The sequence below is a fragment of the Chaetodon auriga genome, chromosome 11 (genome assembly GCF_051107435.1).
Source record: "Chaetodon auriga isolate fChaAug3 chromosome 11, fChaAug3.hap1, whole genome shotgun sequence".
Taxonomy (NCBI): Eukaryota; Metazoa; Chordata; class Actinopteri; order Chaetodontiformes; family Chaetodontidae; genus Chaetodon; species Chaetodon auriga.
The window spans coordinates 2,245,337-2,266,197 of NC_135084.1; the positions used below are offsets into that span (position 1 = coordinate 2,245,337).

Genomic DNA, 20,861 nt, shown 5'->3' on the forward strand with positions numbered 1-20,861 from the left:
ATAAGCGGTTTAGGATGGACGGACCGTTCAAGCACATCTGGATGCAGCACAATTCAGTTTATGCAGGAACACCATGTTTCAGTGAAGCACTGAGAGTAACAAGCTCTAAATCTCCTGAAGGTTTCTATGCAGCAGTGCTCGGCTATATTTGCTGAACGAGTGACCACAGTCATGGCTGCAGGTCACATGACACCCCACAAAGACTATTCACCATGCAACTCCATTAAGAAACTAAACATAGCTTCAGATAGACTGAACTCGTGGTCAGGTTTGGAGAACTCATCTACTGTTCAATACATCCAGTGTCTCAAAACATGCTGGACTGGCACCCTTTAGTACTTTGAGTTATGGAAGCTGTGTTCTGCTCTGGTATCAGCTTCATAAAACCTTAAATTCTAATAATCTGGAATTACCAGTAGGAGCTGGTACTTCAAACACCAGCTTTTAACAATGTTTGAATTCAACAAGACAAGACAATGAATGAATGAGGAAAACTTTACATAGAAAGTGCTTTAAAGATACTTTAATTTGTTCTGTTTCTGAAAAGTTCAACAGAATGTGAGTGATATTCTGAACATGGAGGCTCCACCAGGCTCAACTGCTGTGATCAACACGTTAATGAAATGCATGCGCACACACAGAATCCCGGTGATGACATTGACTTTGTAAGGTGCACTTTGTAACGCTGTACCTACGCTTTACCTTACAAAAGACAAAACGATTGCAGCTGTGATCATTTTCCAGAGATGTAAAATCCAGTGTGAGTATTTCACAACTGTGCAGTGTTCTGGTATCTGACAGATCTGCACACTCACTGATCTGTTACTCAAACTGGATTTCCAGGATATATATTTCATGTCTCACCGGTGCAACGCAGCGCAGCTCCCTGCCTTGTTTTCATGCTGGCTTGTCTCTGACCAGAACGCCCATCTAGCCCTGTGATGTCACGGTGACCTGTGCATCTTGTATTCCACCTTTCACTCATTGCATGCTGGGACAGGCTCCAGCCCCTGTGACTCTGCACAGGGGAGTCTGATACAGATAGTGTGTGGCTGCTTTTGTAAACATTCTATACACGCCAATGTATTTGTTAAGCATTTATATTTCAAAGTCCTCCACTCCCGGCAGGTGAGTCTTTCCAGGGTGGACCACTGCAGATGAACTGTGCCTCCTCCTCAGTCACCTTCATTGCCATCATCCAACAGGAACTCACTGATCTCCTCTCTCATCTGAGACCTACAGAGCACAACACAGCTTAGGTCAAAATATGGCACTTGTCATTGTCATGGTGAGTTTCTGCTCTCAGGTTTTGTGTATATATGGTATAAGCAGCTATATGATTAAATAAGAAGTGATTCTCTGGTGAACAGACATTGTAAATGTAACAGGTGAGGTTTTTGAAATGACTTTTATCATCAACAGAATGTTTCCCTGATGACTTTTCTAATTATTAAAGGGTAATGGTGTGTTTCAGCTCAATTATAAAATCTCAAAGGTGTAAGACCTGCATTAAACAAGAACAGCATTATTTTATGCTTCACAACTGACCAGCAGTTATATAAAGTAGATGTATGGTAACTGTTGTCCCTGGAGTCCACAATGAAAAGTGATGAAATATTTTGCTCACCTCCTTTGTCTCCTCTGAGCCTCTGACAGGATGTACTGCGGGAGACGTTCCACAGACGACTAGAAGGAAACAGAGTTTAGAGGTTAGAATTACTGTCTGGTGACTGTTTGCCTCCACCAACCAGTCAAGTTGCAGTTTACGTCCATGTCTGGCCAGACTCATATAATACATGTTGTGAGGAATTTAATAAAACGGTATCAAGTGTATTTTATTGGCAAAATGGAAGTTCTCACTATATTGACATGTATGATTCCAGTGAATCACTTCCAGTGAGAGACATGCTGTCTTCACTTAGGGACCATTTTTCCAGAGGAGTACAGAGGACTGACAGAGAGTTTCATCACATGGTGCAACGACAGTCACCTGAAGCTCAACATCAGCACAACCAATCAGCTTATGGTGGACTATAACTCTTCAGATACGGATGTTACTGCAAAGAAGCTACAAATTCCAACGTGGATTCTTCACAGACATCGTCGAGCCGGCAGCACAGAAAATCACATTGAAGTTGAAGTTTCACCGTTTGGATAGAAAATGTCATGGCTTGATCATTTTATCCTGTCAGACTTTTGTGTGAATTGTTGTCATAATTAGCCAGTGAATTCTTGAGTTATGGCCAAAAATGTGTTTCACATTTGTCACTGTGACCTTTGATCTTTGACCACCAAAATCTAATCAGTTCAGCCTTGAGTCCAAAGTGGATGTTTGTGCTAAATTTGAAGAAATTCCCTAAAGACTTTCCTGAGATATTCTATTCATTCATTCTTTCATTCAACCTGTATTTCACCTTGAAAGACCATCGAGGAAGTATTCTCATTTACAATCAAGATTCAAAATCAAAACAACAGCAGGCAATAAAACAGTTATATACAGAATAATAACATGCTATCAAGTAATTAATAAAAATATAGGAATAAAATGGAAGAAATAAATAAGAGATAAATACAATATTTAAAATGGAGTGCAACATCGAGTTGAAAACCTTTACAATCAATTAAAACTAGGTCTGAAATAAGACCTTTGAACAGACGTAGTGTAAGGCCTTTTGCAGGTCATTCCATGTATAAGATGCACTGTAAGAAAAAGACATTTTCCAAAATTCAGATCTAATCAATGGCGTATGCAACATCAGCCTATTCTGTGAGTAAGTACCAAGATTATGTGAGTTCAGAGTTAAAAGCTTCATTAAAGCCAACGCTGGTCTCGCCTTCCAGCCAAAGAAGGCCAGCCGACTTTTTGGTAAAGGATACAATGATAATGGAACCACAACACCGACACATGCGTGTCCTAACCCGATATTGAATGGGACACACTGACAAACTACCTGGAAACAGCCACGGCTGTCAAATGCTGGGAAACATTAAAGAAGGACAGGCCAGGAGAATTGAACAGATTAGATTTTGGATGAAATAGTTAACAGCAAAAACAAAGTTTACACTGTTTGGATATCTTGACAGCCATTCAGTTCCTGTGCAGGGGTTTTCACTCACCATGTCTTTGATGGTCAACTGACAACTGTAACACAACAGGCTCTTCAGATCAGTTGTCTCTGGTGCCCTGCAATAAAACAATAACAGAAAACTCAGCAATGGCTACAAATGCAGAAGGCGTCAGTTTATGGTTCTGACGTAATTTAAGCAGGGTTGTTGGCTGAAGATGATAAAGTCTAATAACTTTGAATTTAAGACTGTCTTCAATTCCAGAGCAACCTTGCAGAGGACTTCCTCAGGGACTGACTGAGCACCCGGAGGTAGATTTGACAGACTGAACCAGTTTCCCACACTCCACCAAAGAGTGGAAGTTCTGGCTGGTTAAAGTGAAAGTCTATCTTTTAAAGAGCAAAGCTGATGTTGCTCCTCTAGATGTAGGCTTCCTGCAATTCCCTTTCACACACTCTTTCGGGACACCCTTGAAATTTGTGTCCTGATCTGAGAACACCTCTGTTGGAGTTCCACGTCAAGCAATAAATTGCCTCCGGGCCATCAAGAAGGCACCCATGTCTTTCAGATCCAAATGCACTCCTCTTGTAGAGAAGCAGTTGAAGATGATCCCAAGTCACTTCATTATGCCTTCTGACCTTTACCAGCACTACTCCAAAGCAGTTCATTCCTGTCAAATAAAACATACTCTTATGGCCGGGGGCAGATCAAGTCACAGGTTTACCATCTTCGGTACAATGGGTCTGGTCCACCAATGATGGCAATCCGGGCTGCATATTTCTTCACATCCAAGAAGGATCCAAACAGAACTGGTCATCTTGTCAGAATTCCATTCTGAGTCAGGGTGATGCAATCCGGAATGAGCACTTTTGCGGTTGGATGGGAGGCATTGAAAATGATTGGGTGGACTTTGGAATTATTCAGGCTCTCAGCTCAACACAGTCTGCCACTTACTCTGATAAGACCTCTAGAGATGTCAGTCTCAGCCAAGGGGAGTAGGCAGGTTTAAAGACCTCCACTTCCTCCCTCTACCAAAGTGGAGGCTAAAAGCCACCTTCTTCAGTTACTGTGAGATGGGCCACCATGCAGCTGCAGGTAAATCAGTTAGGAGGTATATTCACTACTTAAATAGATGTTAACAAAATCCTATAATACTATTATATAATTTCCTACATATTTTATATTGTGGTGAAAACATTTGTTTTTTCATGCACTAGTCAATTACATACGTGTGTGTGTGTGTGTGTGTGTGTGTGTGTGTGTGTGTGTCTGTTCAGATTTGTGTTCTCTGGACACGTGCACAAATTTGCGCATATCTAATAGATAACACATCATGTGCTCATGTAAACAAAAAATTTCTGAAAACCTGTACTACAGTCTTAATGTAAGTAATCATCCAAGAGTGATTATGAAAAACAGTCTGGGCCAGCACCAGCAAGAAAATGAAATGCCAACACCTGCCCAGAGGAGGTACACAAATATCTCCAGATGACCCACATCCCACAATGAGCAACCCTGTGCAGTGGTGGGCACGCAATGGAAACAGTTCCCCCATCTGGCCAAGATGGTCAAAAGCTAACTGGCTATCCCACGCGTCAGTACCCCATACGAGAAGATTTGAGGTTCCTGACTGGCAGCATGGAATTCAGACCGTTGCACCAGAGGAAGCTCGCTCAACAAACCTGCATCTGACCCATATTTATGCTTAATTTCTGCAGCAGGCTTTCTGAATTAATACCTGGTGAATGTGGGGAAGGATAAGGTTGAGTCTGAGTCAGTGACAGCAACCTTTCTATAATTATGAACCTACAAAGCTAAGAACATCAACATCAACATCAGCCTCAGCTGTACTTTGTGTTTACTGCTAATTAAATGTCAGCATGCTCACAAGTTAATTTTAGATTGTGAACATTCTAAATCAGCATGTTAGCATTGTAAGTGATAGCATGTTAGCATGCTGATGTTGGCATGAACTGCATGCTCACAGAGCAGCTAGCATGGCTGTAGATAGTTAGTCTTGATCCAAATCAGTTCTGTGCAAGGTTTCTGAAGCGTCATCCCATCAATGGAGAGAGCTAAGAGGTGACAAGAGGTCCAGAGTAGAAAGATGAGATATAAGATGGCTTTATAGATAAATATGTAACACTGGTTCTTTCTCCACTAATGGACCTAAGAGAGGAAATTGTATAAATAAAGAGACTTGTGGCAGTTATGTGACGCGCATTCAAAAGGTGGTCAAGATCCTGACCTACTTAGAATGATGTGTTTGGAATTGGATTGTTGACATCACTCTGCATGCCAAGTGTTAGTGAGTCCCTGATTAGATGACAACATGAGATTGATCACTGTTCAAATTAAGAGAAATAAATTGCTGAATACTTACTTGCCAGAAGAACAGCAGCCTCCAGCAGTACCTGCTTTCCCACAGTCCTCTCCTCCTCCAGAGGAACAGCACTGTCCAGTGGGAGCATTTGATTCTGGCTCCACTGAAGCTTTAATGGAAACAGAAATTTTAATACCCAAGATCTGAGTGAAGAAACTCACTTCTCACGCAGACTTGTAGCTTACTGTCTGGTGCACACTGCAGAAAAATGGTGAGGCACATCATATGACCTTAGCTGGAGAAGGTTTCTGCCTTGTGCCACATACCAGCTTTTTAGCTGTTCCACATTTGCTGATAATTCTAAACTTTATCCATATCCTGTTCGTAAAAGGACTCTAAATTAACAAACTCATCAAAGTTTTTGGATAATGAACAGACCATAGAGAGACAAGGGCTACAAGAAATATAGAAGGCATGAATGGATATGTATTCATTGATTGAGAGTTTACTGTGCCTTGGTTTTGTCTTGGAATCTCAGTACTGGTAGCTCGTGGGAATTTATTCTGGGAAAGCTGCTCTGAGATCAATGTGGCCTGGAAGGCTGAGGCATTCTCTGAAAGAGACAAAGGCAGAAGAAATAAAGGAGTAAAAAATACTTATATCTGTTCTAGGCAGCTAGAAGTTCACTGTTCACTGGAAAGGGCATCTTTTTTACAAAGAGCTTGGTATGTACAGTACTATTAAAAGTGAAAAATGTGCAGTGGTTTGAAGGTGAAGAGATCTGATGTGTTTATCTGTATTAGTTTTGCTTTTCTATATTGAGAAGCTCTGACAGTCATTCCTCTGAACTGTGAATGCCAAGCACGAGTCGCTGTATCTGCTTCGAGGAGGCATATTACTCACATAACACTGAAAAAAATTTGAAAAATTTACACAAGTTGCTCAAATATTTCCAGTGCATACATGTACTTTGAGTGCAGTGATCGTAAATTTCAGCTTCACACTGGAAAAACCAAAGATCTGAAGCTCTGACACTTACAGGTTCATGCTGTTTAAAGCTTATCTTTTGTATTAATGGTATTTTGTGTACTTTAATATTCTATTTCTATAACTGTTCTAAAATTGCTGTGTCGAATGGTCCCCTATGTGTCCTGCACTCTGATCCCACCCAGTGAGGCTCCTAACAATGATTGTTGCAATGGAAATAAAGTCAACTCAATTCAGCTCCTTGTTCAAAAGGCCCTGCATGTATGAATGTGTGCTTCTCCTAAAGGCTGCTGTCCATGAGCTACCTGTTCCATGCGACACTCACCAACAGTTTTATCCAAGGCACACATGCAGAGCAGACATCTGTCACAGTGGTCAGCTGTGGAGGAGCTCTTACAAGCTGTCTGCAGCTTCTCGCTGGTCCTACAGGACACACAGCAGATCTTTAATAACTTTATGGCAGGCTTACAAAGCTGTTTTGAGTGTAAAGAAAAAGCTAAATTGATCTTGCTAGTCATTAGAAAAGCAGGCTGTAGTACATATAGCGTTTCTGAAATGCCACCAGTCATTATCCAGCGGTAATGTCAAACCCCTCAGATATGCTTCCTGTAGAATATGTGCTTATCTTCACAATGTTTGTAATTTAATACTGACCTGTAGATGGTGCTGACGGTGGAGGGAAAGTCTGCCTGCAGTTTAGTGACAAAGCTCTCTGTCAGACGCTGAACACTGGCCTTGTCTGTTATCTATGGCACAGACATAAACACACTCTGAACATAACAGTCTGTGGTTGTGCATATGTTGGCAAGCTAAAGGAAGCTTAGTTGATTCGTTCATGGGGGACTCTCTGTCTCTGCATGCCACGCATGATGCAAGCATGCAGCTCTCTGTAAAAATCCTGTCGTTTCTGATGTAACAGACAACTATGTCTGAATGACACAAAGCCATCACTGTAAAGACTGAAGAAGCTAGCAATGCTGTGGAAGCCATGTCTGACAAGGCCAAACGTGACACACTCATAAAGCAGTAGAAAGACGTTGCTTTGCATGACAATCTGTTCTAGTTGAAATAAAGATGTGTTTCATTGCACTTCATCATCACTGTGTGGTTTCTCTGCAGTTTGCAGCAGTATGTTACTGTCAGATCGACTGCTGTTGGTTGATCTTACCTTCGTGTCCACGTTTGGTAGAACACAGGGCACGCTGAACATATGATTGTAGTCAGCTATTTCTTTGGTGGAATAATCCCTCATTGGCCTCACTATTGTTATGTCACCATACCTGGAGTCTGAGAAACCCTGTTCACACAAACACACACACAAATATATTAACATTATTTGTTGAAGTCAAATTTGCTCCATAGTGAAACAGTTTGATCACACATCTGATATCTGATACACAATAAAGAAAAAGGAGAGGGAAACAGAACAATGTAGCTTTGTTGGATAAATGTGGTTTTTCTTCTTCCTTCCTTCCGCTCTACACATACGCACCGTGTCCTGAGCCAGCTGTGCTCCTCTGCCCAGTGATATACTAGTGAGCAGTTTAACAGCCAGCCTGGTGCAGTTGTCTCCCAGCATCAGTTTATTGTAGCCTTCAGTACGCGCCGTGTGCACCAGCAGATGCTGCCTTCGAGGAGAACACAGGGGGGGTCAGTAAATTTATACTGTGTTCACTGCACCCCTTCCACAGTTCTCTCTTGAGTTTCCTGTTGTATCTGAGCACTTGGTTTCATTTCATGAAGGACCAAATACTATTTCCATAAGAAAAACACACCACTTGGAAAATTACCACTAGAGCTGCCTGAAGTAAACTAAGCACAAAATGAATGAGTCAGTGTTTCATCGTCACTTGTTTCATCAGACATGCCAAAATAGTGGAGGAGAGAGTATTGTATTATCCCAGATCAGTATCTCTGGTTGAAAGTGAAACTAAATACAGGGGCACCATCAAGACAGAAGGGACTCAGGTACTATAGAAGCAATAAGACTGAGAGCTTGCGCCCCTCTGTCTGACCTTAATGTGTGCAGCAGGTCTTCTCTGGCCGTCGGTGTCTTAGCAGAGCCAATCAGCTGCTGCAGTAGCTGTGTGTGTGACTCGTGAACATCAGGTAGTGATGTTTCCTCCTGTTCCTGTGGTTTTAAACAGCTCCTGCTGTCGCCCCCCTGGATGAACTGATCCACAGCTGCTTTGTAGGCGCTGGCTGGTCGCTCTGAAGGTGACGGGGCCATCATCACAACTGAACTGGGAAGGTGTAGAACCTGAGAGGAGGTTTGGGAGGGGGGGGACGCATTCAATAATACATTTGATTCCTTGTGACTTTTATTTAAAGATGACTTGAATTTTTATTCAGACATGAGACTGATGGAAAACTTGACAAATTTTGGTGAGAAAGTTTGTGTTTGAAGGGTGCTTCAGACTCAGCATGTACTTACTGAATGTTATGGAGCTTTTTAACTGTCTTTATTCAACAGCATGGTCTTTCAGTTTGAGAGCGTGACTGTTTTCATCTTCAGATTTTAGAATGCGTTCCCTGAAAACCCTGCCCTCACACTCAGAGAGGCCCTGCATGCATTCAGACTTGCTCTGTTTCTGCCCAAACCGTATGCTTGCACTCAGACATACTGCTGCTTGGACAGACTTCAGGTGTAGTATTGACAGATGGAATGACCCCTTCCTGCTTTACCTCTTGGAAGTAAAAAGACCTGCCCTAAGAAGTACAGTGACCCCTGAACGAGTGTGCAAAAAGAGAAGAAGTGCTGAAGCTGGAGTGCAGAAGCAGGAAGTGCAAGCAATAATGTATCTAGATGCAAGCATATAGTTTGAGGAGAAGCAGACCGAATCTACACTCAGGCAGGGGCTATTTGAGTGCGAGGGCAGGGTTTTGAGGGAAAGCACTCAGCAAAATCTCAACAGGAAGTAAATGAGTCATGCTCTGAAATTCAAAGACTATACTCTTGAATGAAGACAGGAAAAAGCCCCATAGATGCCATGTTGTGGTGTAACAGACTGCTGAGGTTCAGCAGAACCCTCCCGCACCCACACTGACCTGTTCCAGAGGCACGGTGTGGAAGGGGAAAGCCGTCGCTTTGAACACAGCCTGCAGCTCAGCCACCGTCCTCTGTCTCTCCTCCACAGACTGACCTACAGCAGCACCCTCTGGGAACAAAGACAAACAAACCAGAGTGAAATGTCTGGGCCCGAATCATGTCAGACATTTCAGAAACAAAATTCTTCCTGGCATACATGAAAATGATTACATTCCTTTAAAATGTGATAGTTTTAATTTCATTTACCATCAATGTAGACAATGCCAGGTAAGAATCTCAACTTCTTGTGAGCATTCTGACTCAAACCCTGGGTAGAAGAAAATGTTGCATTAACATTACAATAAAAACAAGGTTGTTATTACTGTTTATAAAAAGTCTTGATAGGAGTATATGGCGGAATTTAAATAGCCTTTGATCATCTATTACACAATCTAATGTAAATGTTTCTGGTGGAAATCATCCATTTATCTACATACATATCCCCTGGATCTAGGGCTCCAGTGCTCACACTTGGTGTTGAATGATACTGTGCTGCTGGCATAAACCTGATGTTTTACATTTGCAGCTTCAGAATTTTCTCTCTCTCACACCTCATTGTGGCTGCACTGAAAAACACAGTGGTCATAACGTTATCTGACCAGTTATCTGAAAATTAAACAACAAACACAGGAAACCAACAGCAAAATAAGTCAAGAAAGAGCGCCAACAGCGTGTTCACTGGAAGCCTGCATGAACTCTGTTTCTAGACTCATTACTTATTTTCCTATATTTATTTCTCAGTTTTACAGGGATTAAAAAAGGCAGAGATTAATTGTTTCATTCCTTCCTTATGGAACCTAGAGTCTCAAAAGCTTATTACAACCCAAAGTACGAAAGTCAATTCAAATCAAACCTATGCGAGGTGTTAGTAAACATATATCTTCAACACTATTTGTTTACTGAGCCCTGTTCTCAAGCTTCAGATATCTCCTTTCTGTCTTATTTGATTGGACCTGTATTTAACTGTTTTGTGAATAAACTGAAACTGATCTGAACTTAAAGTGTTAGAGAGAACAAACAAACTGATGATTGTGCAGCTCGAGTATGAGAGGAAAGGTCATGAGGTCATTAAAGTGACAAGTCCTGCTCCTCAGAATACCACATAAAGGTTCTTGACCAATCAAATTATGGGATACACCACATGGGCAAACATATATGGAAGAGGGAGGATTCCAGCCATATGTGTCAGCTGATCATCATCCTGTGTGTAAAATGGTAACATTTGGCAGCCTGAGAGAGACATGATTTGGGGCAAGTGTTTGACACACAAACTGCCAGACAGACGACAGACTGACCATACCATCCTTAAAAAAGCAGAGGAAAGCTAGTAACAGCTGTATATTTGTAATCTTAATTTGAACAATACTAACAGCTTGCTCTCAGTCAGCAGATCTTACATACGTAAGCATTAGCACAGACGGCTTTCATTCAGTGAAAGCCTGTAGCAGCCGATCCAGACATGTCATGACACATGAATTATTGTGGTTTCTATGTTCTTCCACTCTGCAAACAGAAGCAGTCCCAAGTGCGATTCCAAAATAGCTGGGACGCTGCGTGACACGTAAATAAAAACAGAAGGCAATGATCTGTAAATGCTTTTAGAGCTACCTGTATGTGCTTTGAGCATTAATGGTGCGTTGAAACGTGTTGTTGCACCAAATTCTGGAAAATCATGTTCTTACAAAAATCAAGTTGATGAGGAAAAATCTGAAACATATAGTATTTGTACTGTTTTCAATAGAAAATAGGTCGAAAAGGATTTGCCAATAATTGCATTCCTTTTTAATTAGGTTTATACAGCATCAGACAGATGGACTGGAAGACAAACAGGTAAACCTCTTGGACTTGACTGAGCATCGAGCAGGAAGAAGGACCTCCAGATACAGCCAGCAGCACCTACAACCAGACAAGACACTCACAGATATGGAGCTGTTGCAAAGATATGCACCACACCTTATAAGTTCATGCAAATTATTCTGTGTGAATAACAAATTCAGAAAGTCAACAGTTGTATCAGGATAGAACAGTCATTATTCAGAGAATTAAGCATTTAAAAGTACAAAGATAGCACACAGCTTACCTTCTCTCCAGGGAAAATTACCCTATTTTTGCCCAGCATGGCTCTGAACTTATGAATGAAGTATTCCTTGAAACAGCCCCTGACAGACAGAAAAACACTTTGAACAAACCAAACACTCTAACATAACATCTCCTAGCTACACCTCCAGCTTTAACAACACAGCTTGAGAAATTCTCACTTTACATTCCAACATGACATTGAAAATGATGCACCCACACACTGTTCCACACTCCTTTTCTATCTATATATAACACTTCATTACTACATCAGACAGAAGGCAGATTCTATACATGGACTAACTGATAAAAGGTATATTTAGACAGTAAATTCTCAAACAGTGGCCTTCATATACCTCAAATGCAGAGTGACAGGCTTATTAGAGACAGGCCATTATTCTCTCTTTTATAACTGTATTTGATGATATTTCAGTAAGAAGCTTGTGTGTTTCGTGATCTGCTCATGTTCAATGTGCTGTTGTCACACTCGCCAGTCTGCTGTTAAGTTTCTCCTCTGTTACAGAAATACTGTTTTCATTTCATATTTATTTCCACTTATTCACATGTTTTGATCGCCTTTAGGCAACCATCAGTGACTCAACACTTTCTGCAAAAATTATACTGAAAACCTTCCAGTAGCTCAGAGGAAATACTTCCTCTCTTTACCAGTAGGCTTTTAACGTGAAACATGTGTAGGAATAGTGGAGTTTATTTAGCAGTAGCTCACTGGCACTAATTACTACATGACAACAGTATCCGTGTTAAAAAGACACTGGTGAGTATGACATGACTCAGTGCTGTGGAAATTAACATTATGCAGAATTTATGTGAGCCATTATAGTACAGGTAATTTTCACTCCCTATCAATGTCTTTTACTGGTCCAGGTACTTCAGAGAACTGTTTACATTACTGGGCTTTAGTCTGACAATCTACAGGCATGCAATGTGCATTTCAAGCAGGATTTGATTTGTAATACTATGTTTTTGACAAAAACAAGACTGTGTGCAACATCTGGAATATTCTTATTTTAGCAAACTTTTTATGATGTGAGATTACAGACATTTAGTCTGGAGTTGGAGTATAACCAAAGTGATCAACGGCTTTTATATATCAAATTTATTTGCGCAACCATCCAATAGATTTTACCCGAACCTTCATATTTGTTATTCTTTTCCTTGTTTCTGCACCTCTTGGATCATTCTTCATACTCATCATCCTATCATACACAGTATTACCCTGATTCTTCAGGTTCTGATTTGAAGACGATGGAAGTGGGACTGAAACATTTTTAAACTTCTGTGGCATGGGCTAGGTGTACAGGCGTTACCTTTTTTGTTGTTGTTGTTGATGTTAAATTATACTTTTTTCTGATAGCCTTGAACCTACATGACGCACATAACTACTCTCCTTCAGCTTATTATTTTCTTCACAATTTTTTCCCTCAGATAATGAAAATGAAGCTTTAATAAGACTGCCTTAATTTACACTGGGATTTTCTCAATCTGAAGGGACTATAATCTCTAAAAACTATCTACATAGAGCTTGATGCTCAGTGCTTTGGTCTGCTTGCAATTGGTTACCTCAGAGCCTACAAAATTCACTGTGGTCCGTGAGCATAAACAAATTCTCGATCTGTGGTATAACATGAACTAACAGCTGCACAGTAGATACTAGTTAGGCAGTGCTGAGTTTAGCATGTCTTACCTGCAGTATGGATCTCCAGCCCTGATGACCACAGCTGCAGTCGCCTCTTTGCATTTGACACATTTCTTGGAAACACTGATAAATGTGAGAGCAAAACACACCTTAAAACCCCATGTGCAACGGATTCAAATTGTCTGACACATCTATGTGATGTCCTTTATGCTGAAAAAAGTGTGACACTGACGTGATGACCTACCTGGGCACGTCCGCGTGCTGCAGCTCATCATGGTAGTCTTCGTCCACCTGGCACATTGAAAAGATGGCTAACGAGCGGGCAACTGCTGAGTCTTAGTTTGAGAGAAAAAAGGTCTGAAAAACGACACTGAGAAGACTCACTGCAAACTTTGAACTTACACAACACTGAAATCTCGAATACGGAGGCTCTTTTCGAAAAGGTCCCGATCACTAAAGAGGAATGAAGAAGCGCTGAGATTTGAGACTTGACACAGAATGTTACAGCCTCTTTAAAACATCACAGACTGCTGGACGTGACGCTATTATATCGTTAAATAATTACTTTATTAACTTCGCGCTCCCCTGTCTCATGTCTACTCCGACCACCGGTCGAACACGAACTCACGGCTCTCGTTGATGACGTTTTCTTCTTCCTTGAGTTTTAATGGCGGTTAGCAAACCAGTTTATAGTTTCAGTACCGCCATCTACTGGACCGGAGGCTGGATTGGTAAAACCACATTGTTTTTGTTATTCCTGTTGCAATAAAGTAATTAATAATAATTAGTAGTGCTTTCCATGATGTCTTCATTGAGGACTTTGACAATCATCGTGATGTTTTATGGCGCTTGGCAAAGGTGCATTACCACCATCAAATGGTATGGAGTGTGGAATGAAAGCCTCCAATATTACAATAAGAAATCTAAAATAAAAATGATAAAACGAAGAAGTAACAGCAACTATAAACATTAATTAGGTAAGAATTACACAAGACTGGCCCTGTTCTGTAAAATAACCTGAAATAAAATTAGAGAGGACTTATCTCCTAAACCTCTGCAAAATTCTCTGAAATTATGATTTAACTTAATCTTTCTAGATAAAATAAAAACTTTATTAATCCCATCCGGGGAATTCAAATTGTTACAGCCAGCAAAGAATAAAAGAGAGACATAGAAAGATCAAAAAGACAATATATATATATATATATATATATATATATACACACACACACTTGGCGGACCCTAGCTCTGTGTTTACTAACACAGGGCTGCAAAGTCAGTGGGTTTATATCCAAACAAATACATCACAATATAGCAACGTGGTGTATGACAGAGTAAAAAACAAACAAACAAACAAAAAAACGCAAAGGGTTCAAGTAAACAATGCCAGTCACGGGATTCACACCTGCAAGCTAAAAGGTCTCTGTTTCAAAGTCCAGAGCTCTAACCACTGTACCACTTCCTCACTTCATTGGCCAGAGAGTAAACCAATAAAAATCAACGATGGCATAGAAGCATTGACCAAAAAAAATAAATAAACGATGCATGGAAGAGGAAATTAAAATAATGACAAAGTTAATTTCTGAGATATTTTCCTGCCTATCACCAAAAATATTAACCTGCGAGAAACTACAAGGTAAGTTAGGACAAACTTTGCCACAAAAGAGATCTGTGCTGAACTGATTTGGTCTGCTTGTCTTGATCAGCGATTGGGCGCAGACACTTCAAGTTCGGTGGCTGAGAGAAAAGAAGGGTGGAGATTATGATCATACTAGAAAAACGCCGTTATTTACACGTGCTTATATATATATATATACACACATTATATACAAGAGTTTAAAGACTGATTTAAAGTTTCCTCTTGATCTTCCTGTTTTATGTACTGTACTGTGTGATCTTGATTGACCAAATTTGAGACTGGATAGCATCAGCATCTGCTTTTTTGTCATTACTCCCACTGTTCTTTCATTCAATAAGCCATCATCCTGGTCTCTTCACCCCCACCTCATTTTTCCTTCAATCTATGCTGAATCTACATTTCTGTCTTACTGACTTTCTATCATTAAAAGGATTGATGGTATATCTATCTGAATGCAATACCCACATGCTCATGTATGCATTCATTATTGGCTACTGTAATGTAATCATTCTTCCTGTCCATATTAACCCATGATGTTCAGTGCAGACAGATGGTGGACAGAATCTACAGTCCTCACTCATTTACAGTACTCACTGTGTAAAAATGCTACAGTCGTATGATAAGTTTGAGCACCTCTCTGAGGCTGCATAATAATTGACTCTGTCTTAGCAGGAAATGATCACAGTGACATGTCATTCATTTTCTAATAAAAGCTGAGTACTGGGGTGTTTTCCAGACAAAGACTTTTAGTGTTGCAATATTAAGTTAGGCTGTGCAAAAATTTGGGCCCCCTTGTCATTTTGTTGATTTGAATACCTGTTACTGTATACTACTGATTAATTGGAACACAAAATTGGTTTGATGAGCTCATTAAGCACTGAACTTCATAGACAGGTGCATCCAATCATGAGAAAAGGTATTTCAGGTGGCCAGTGTCAAGTTGTTCTTCTCTTCTTCTTCTCTCTCTGAACAGTGGCGACATGGGGGCCTCAAAACAACTTTCAAATGACCTGAAAACAAAGATTGTTGTGCATTATGGTTTAGAGGACGGCTACAAAAAGCTCAGAGATTTCAGCTGTCAGTTTCCACTGTGAGGAACATAGTGAAGAAATGGAAGCTGCAGGCACAGTTCTTGTTAAGGCCAGAAGTGGCCGGCCAAGAAAAATATCAGAGAGGCAAAGGCGAAGGATGGTAAGAAGGTGATGGTGAGGTCAAAAACAACCCACAGACCACCTCCAAACACCTACGAGATCATCTTGCAGCAGATGGTGTCACTGTGCATCCTTCAACAATTCAGTGCACTTTGCACAAGGAAAAGCTGTACAGGAGAGTGATGTGGAAGAAGCCTTTTCTGAGCACATGCCACAGATTCGCTTGAGGTATGCAAAAGCACATTTGGACAAGCCAGCTTCATTTTGGAATAAGGTGCTGTGGACTGATGAAAGAAAGATTGAGTTATTTGGGCATAACAAGCGGCGTCATGGATTGTGGCAAAAGAACACAGCGTTCCATGAAAAACACTCGCTACCCACAGTAAGATTTGGTGGAGGTTCCATCATGTTGTGGGGCTGTGTGGCCAGTGCCGGTACTGGGAATCTTGTTAAAGTTGAGGGTCACATGGATTCCACTCAATATCAGCAAATTCTTGAGAATAATGTTCAAGAATCTGTCACAAAGGTGAAGTTAAGCTGGGGCTGGATATTTGAACAAGATAACGACCCAAAACACTGCTCAAAATCTACTCAGGCATTCATGCAAACAAACAAGTACAATGTTCTGGTCATCCCAGTCCCCAGACTTGAATATCATTGAAAATCTGTGGAATGATTTGAAGTGGAATGTCCATGCTCGGAAACCATCAAACCTAACTGAACTGGAGGTGTTATGTAAGGAAGAATGGTCCAAAATACCTTCATCCAGAATCCAGATACTCATTAGAGGCTATAGGAAGTGTCTAGTGGCTGTTACTTTTGCAAAAGGAGGCTCTACTAAATATTGATGTGATTTTTCTCTTGGGGTGCTCAAATTTATGCACTTGTCTAATTTTTTTTTATGCATATTGCACATTTTCTGTTAATCCAATAACCTCATTTCACCACTGAAATATTGCTGTGTCCATCAGTTATTTGATAGATCAAAATAAAGTAGCTGATAGAAACACCCAATTATTTATAAATTAAAATAATGGAAATTGTCAGGTGCCCACACTTTTTCATATGACTGTATATGAGGTCTTGGTCTCACATCCTCTGTTCACCACACAGGCCAGGATAGAGCCAGAATTTTGATGGTGAAAACTGACACTTCACCTGTAGGCCTGCCACATTTCCACAAATGAGTCCTCTGGATCTTTGGATCATCTGTATATTTGGATTGTTCAGAAATGTTTGATTAAGACAAGCTTAATAGTCATGGTTTTAGTATCATTTTAGTTTGAACTTTTGAGAAATCTAGCTCAGATTAAGAAGGCAGCAAGATACTGTAGTGTAACTACATGCAATGTAGATGCGTCACTTGGCCTATCTACATCTCTTGAAAACAATTAATAGAATAGAGCAATGTCTTCTATGATCTGGCTGGAGAGTTCCAAACTCTGTAAAATAACCCTGGTGATATCATAGTGATGTCATCAAGATTATCTTGCTCCACTTGGAAACAACAGAGTTATGAGCCTGTATGACAAGATGGGAGCTTAGAGTTACAAAGATGTGAGGATTTACTAGGCAGGGAAGCTCTATTGAAAGATGTTATCAAGTTGCATACATTATGGGAAATGTCTGAGGCAGTGTTTTTGGATCTTGACCCATACTTGGACTAAAAGCCAGGTTATCTTGGCTTCTGCTGAAATGATTTTCACCACTCTTTTTGTGTCTGTGTTTTGCAATTCTACCAACTTTATGGAAGTGCAATACGACATTAATGGAATAGCACTTCAAGAGAAAAAGGACCATTTGATGTAAATTGATGCGTGATGTTCAACAACTCAATAATACTGATATTCCAAAATAAGGGTGTAATATTGTGTCAATAGTGTATTTCAAGTGAAAGTATCTTTCGTGCAGTCAGTCAGTCAGTCAGTCAGTCAGACTCGGGGGAACAGATGCTGTGCTGTTTTTCCTCATTTGTTATTCATTTTTTAAACTATAACCATTACATTACTCAACATTTAATCACATATATATCCATGTTTTTTTAGTTTTAGTTATTTTCGTTTTACTTATGATGTCGGTCATATTATGTCAGATTACATTATGGTTTTTGTCAGCATATTTGTTCTTTTAAGTCTTAATTCATGTTTACGTTTTTATATTTAATTGACGTTCTATGTCTTATCTTTTTGTAGTTTATATGGCCTAATACTGCCACCTAGTGCCAATTCTATGGCACCTTGTGACACTTCTGTGGCAAATATTAATATATTTTTACAATTCTAAATTGCATTCTTATTTGATATTTTATACCATTTAACTGTGTCAGTGTCTGTTGTCACTCTGATGCTGCTTAGATGTTATGAAGATGTTAAACAAACACAAAACTGTGAAAAACTGAGCTTTGTAAATATCAGTGTGTAACCATGTCGCCAGATTTCTCATATTCTTATGTGTTTTTAAAAATATTTTTAAGAATAATAAAATGAGGGATTTATTTTTCATTGTTGTAACTAATTGTTATAAATGACCATGAAAGTATTCATTAGTGAAGAAAATAAGTGTAATTTGCTCCTTTTTATTGAAACAAGTGCAATCGTAATATCTGTGGTGGAAATAATCATATAAGGAGAATGAAACCCAAAAAGTATGACAGATTTACAGCTGTTGACCTGCTGTGACAACAACCCATGGAGAGAAATTTGGGCCCAACCTCCTGAACACCTCATCATCTCTGAACTGATGAAGGAGTGCTGCTCGCCCATCACTGCTGTGACGTCACTGCAAGTCACTCACCATCTGCGCCTGCTTTTTAGCTGAACAATAAGCAGTACTGTGCTATAGCTATAATTTACTGGTTAAATGTAAAAGACACATTACTCACCAAAATACGGAGTAAATCTACGCCATCTCAAACAACTTTTTCTTCGGCGTGTAGCTTAAAACAACTTTACATTCTGAACAGAAATAACTTGTACACATGTATTAGTGAAATCCACTTAGCATTGTGGCTAATTAGCGATTAGCTTAACGTGCGATGAGCATGCTGATAAACATTAATTTGGTGATTAAAACTTTAACATAAATCAGGCAACGTCACACAAACCAAATATAAATGCAGGAGAATAATACACTGGCTGCCACAGCAACAACCAGAGTCTGCGGCCCCTCCTACAAGTGTGTTTGTATACAAGATGACTGTAGTAAAGAGGTTGTAAAGTAGTATTGGATAATAGTGACAATATAATAAGACAAGGTCACTAAAATTGCAGCTAGGTTACAACAAAATATAGTTAAACTGAAACCTGAGAGACTTCAAGGGTGGCTGAATTCTGTCCACCGATGGCAGGTGGAACAACAAGTCCATAAACAAACATCCAGCAAGTTTGCGGTTGGGGTAAACTACAAATGAGACTGCTTCAGAGACAGTATCCATGACGATACACTGTCCCCTGAAACTTTGTTCCAAAGGAAACATACAGATGTACCCAGTAGTTAATTTAAATACCCCAAAATTATAAAGGAACAAAGTAGTCTGCTTATCTGTAGGTAATAAGGTTGGAAATACTGTGCTAACACAGTGCTTTGAGTGACCACAGTCTCAACCACACACCCCAGGTGGAGCATACAGGGGAATCCTTGGCTTGAGTCTGCAGGGAGACACTCTGTGGCCACTTAATTGATTCTCTTTTAATTCAATCAACATTTTGGTATTTAAACAGTCCTCTTCATCATGCTGTTCACATTTTGACATCATGAGACCAAGACGACACCTGACAATAGGCTTCACTGAGCTTAGGGTGTCACAGAGTGTCATCAGCAGGTTGCAACAGAGATACAGAGAGACTGGAAGAGTCACAGAGAGGCATAGAAGTGGATCCTTTGGCCACATCCCACAACGATGACCGCTTCATTGTGAACAGTGCCCTGCAGAACCGGATGATGAATGCCACTCAACTCCAGGCTCATTTAAGGGATGTGAGAGGCACATAAGTGTCAGACCATTTGAAACCATTTACATCAGTGTGGTCTGCGTGCTAGACGACCTGCAAGGGTACCTGACCACACCTCCAGGCATAGGCGTCATTGTCTTGCATGGGCCAAGGAACATTTATGCTGGAGGAGGGACCAGTGGGCCTCAGCGCTGTTCTCTGATGAAAGTCAGTTCACATTGAGCAGAAATGATGGCCGTCAACGATGTTGGAGACGTCAAGGAGAGCACTGTGCATCAGCCACTGTTGTCATCAGATGAGCCTTTGGTGGTGGTGGTGGTGTTACACTGTGGGCAGGTGTGTCTAGTCAATACAGTACTGCCCTACACTGTGAATTGTACACTGACAAGCCCATACTACCTGAATAACATCGTTAATCCAGTCACTGTGTCCCTGCATGAACAACAAGGCCTAATTTCATTTTCACAGACGACAATGCTCCAGCTCATCGAGGTCGCATCATTAGGGAACGGCTGCTGGAGACTGGGGTACCTCAAATGGAGCGGCCTGCACTTTCTCCAGACTTGAATCCCATAGAAAGCCTATGGGATCAGCTGAGTCTCTGTGTAGAGGCTTGCAACTCTGTACCCCAGAACCTCAATGACCTGAGAGCTGCCCTTCAAGAAGAGTGGGATGCCATGCCTCAGCAGACAATAAGTCGACTTGTGAACAGCAGAAGACATCGTTGTCAAGCTGTAATTGATGCACATGAAAAGTCATTGAGACATTGACAATTTTTGTTGTGGTATACCCACCACTGTTGTTGGTTTTTGTTTCAATAAATTGTTTGAGATGAGGAAATCACCATTGCATGCTTCTACTTAAATGCCCTGCTTTCATGATATAATATCACTGTAGCGTGAACTTTTCACATTTTCATAAATT

At 40.5% G+C, this 20,861-nt stretch overlaps 1 protein-coding gene across 1 annotated transcript; it reads right to left on the bottom strand.

The window, feature by feature from the left end:
- Nucleotides 1-508: 508 nt before the first annotated feature.
- ctu2 (cytosolic thiouridylase subunit 2 homolog (S. pombe)) lies at nucleotides 509-13,832 on the bottom strand. The gene is made up of 16 exons (XM_076743816.1): nucleotides 13,442-13,832; nucleotides 13,246-13,320; nucleotides 11,545-11,623; nucleotides 11,301-11,360; nucleotides 9,672-9,732; nucleotides 9,425-9,534; nucleotides 8,392-8,636; nucleotides 7,869-8,004; nucleotides 7,545-7,673; nucleotides 7,031-7,122; nucleotides 6,702-6,799; nucleotides 5,904-6,002; nucleotides 5,450-5,558; nucleotides 3,118-3,184; nucleotides 1,628-1,686; nucleotides 509-1,236 (listed from the first exon to the last, which is right to left on the bottom strand). The coding sequence occupies exons 1-16, from the start codon at nucleotides 13,495-13,497 to the stop codon at nucleotides 1,176-1,178; spliced, it is 1,536 nt and encodes a 511-aa protein (XP_076599931.1). The 5' UTR covers nucleotides 13,498-13,832; the 3' UTR covers nucleotides 509-1,175.
- Between the last annotated feature and the right edge of the window lie 7,029 nt (nucleotides 13,833-20,861).

What these genes read in the sequence shown, in the direction of transcription:
- ctu2 (XM_076743816.1), bottom strand. Translation starts at nt 13,497, where the DNA reads ATGTGCCAGGTGGACGAAGACTACCATGATGAGCTGCAGCACGCGGAC. An exon ending in GATTCCAAGACAAAACCAAG is followed by an intron (nt 5,559 to 5,903) that starts GCACAGTAAACT and finishes TTTCCATTAAAG; the next exon opens with CTTCAGTGGAGCCAGAATCA. An exon ending in GCTCAGAGGAGACAAAGGAG is followed by an intron (nt 1,237 to 1,627) that starts GTGAGCAAAATA and finishes TGTGCTCTGTAG; the next exon opens with GTCTCAGATGAGAGAGGAGA.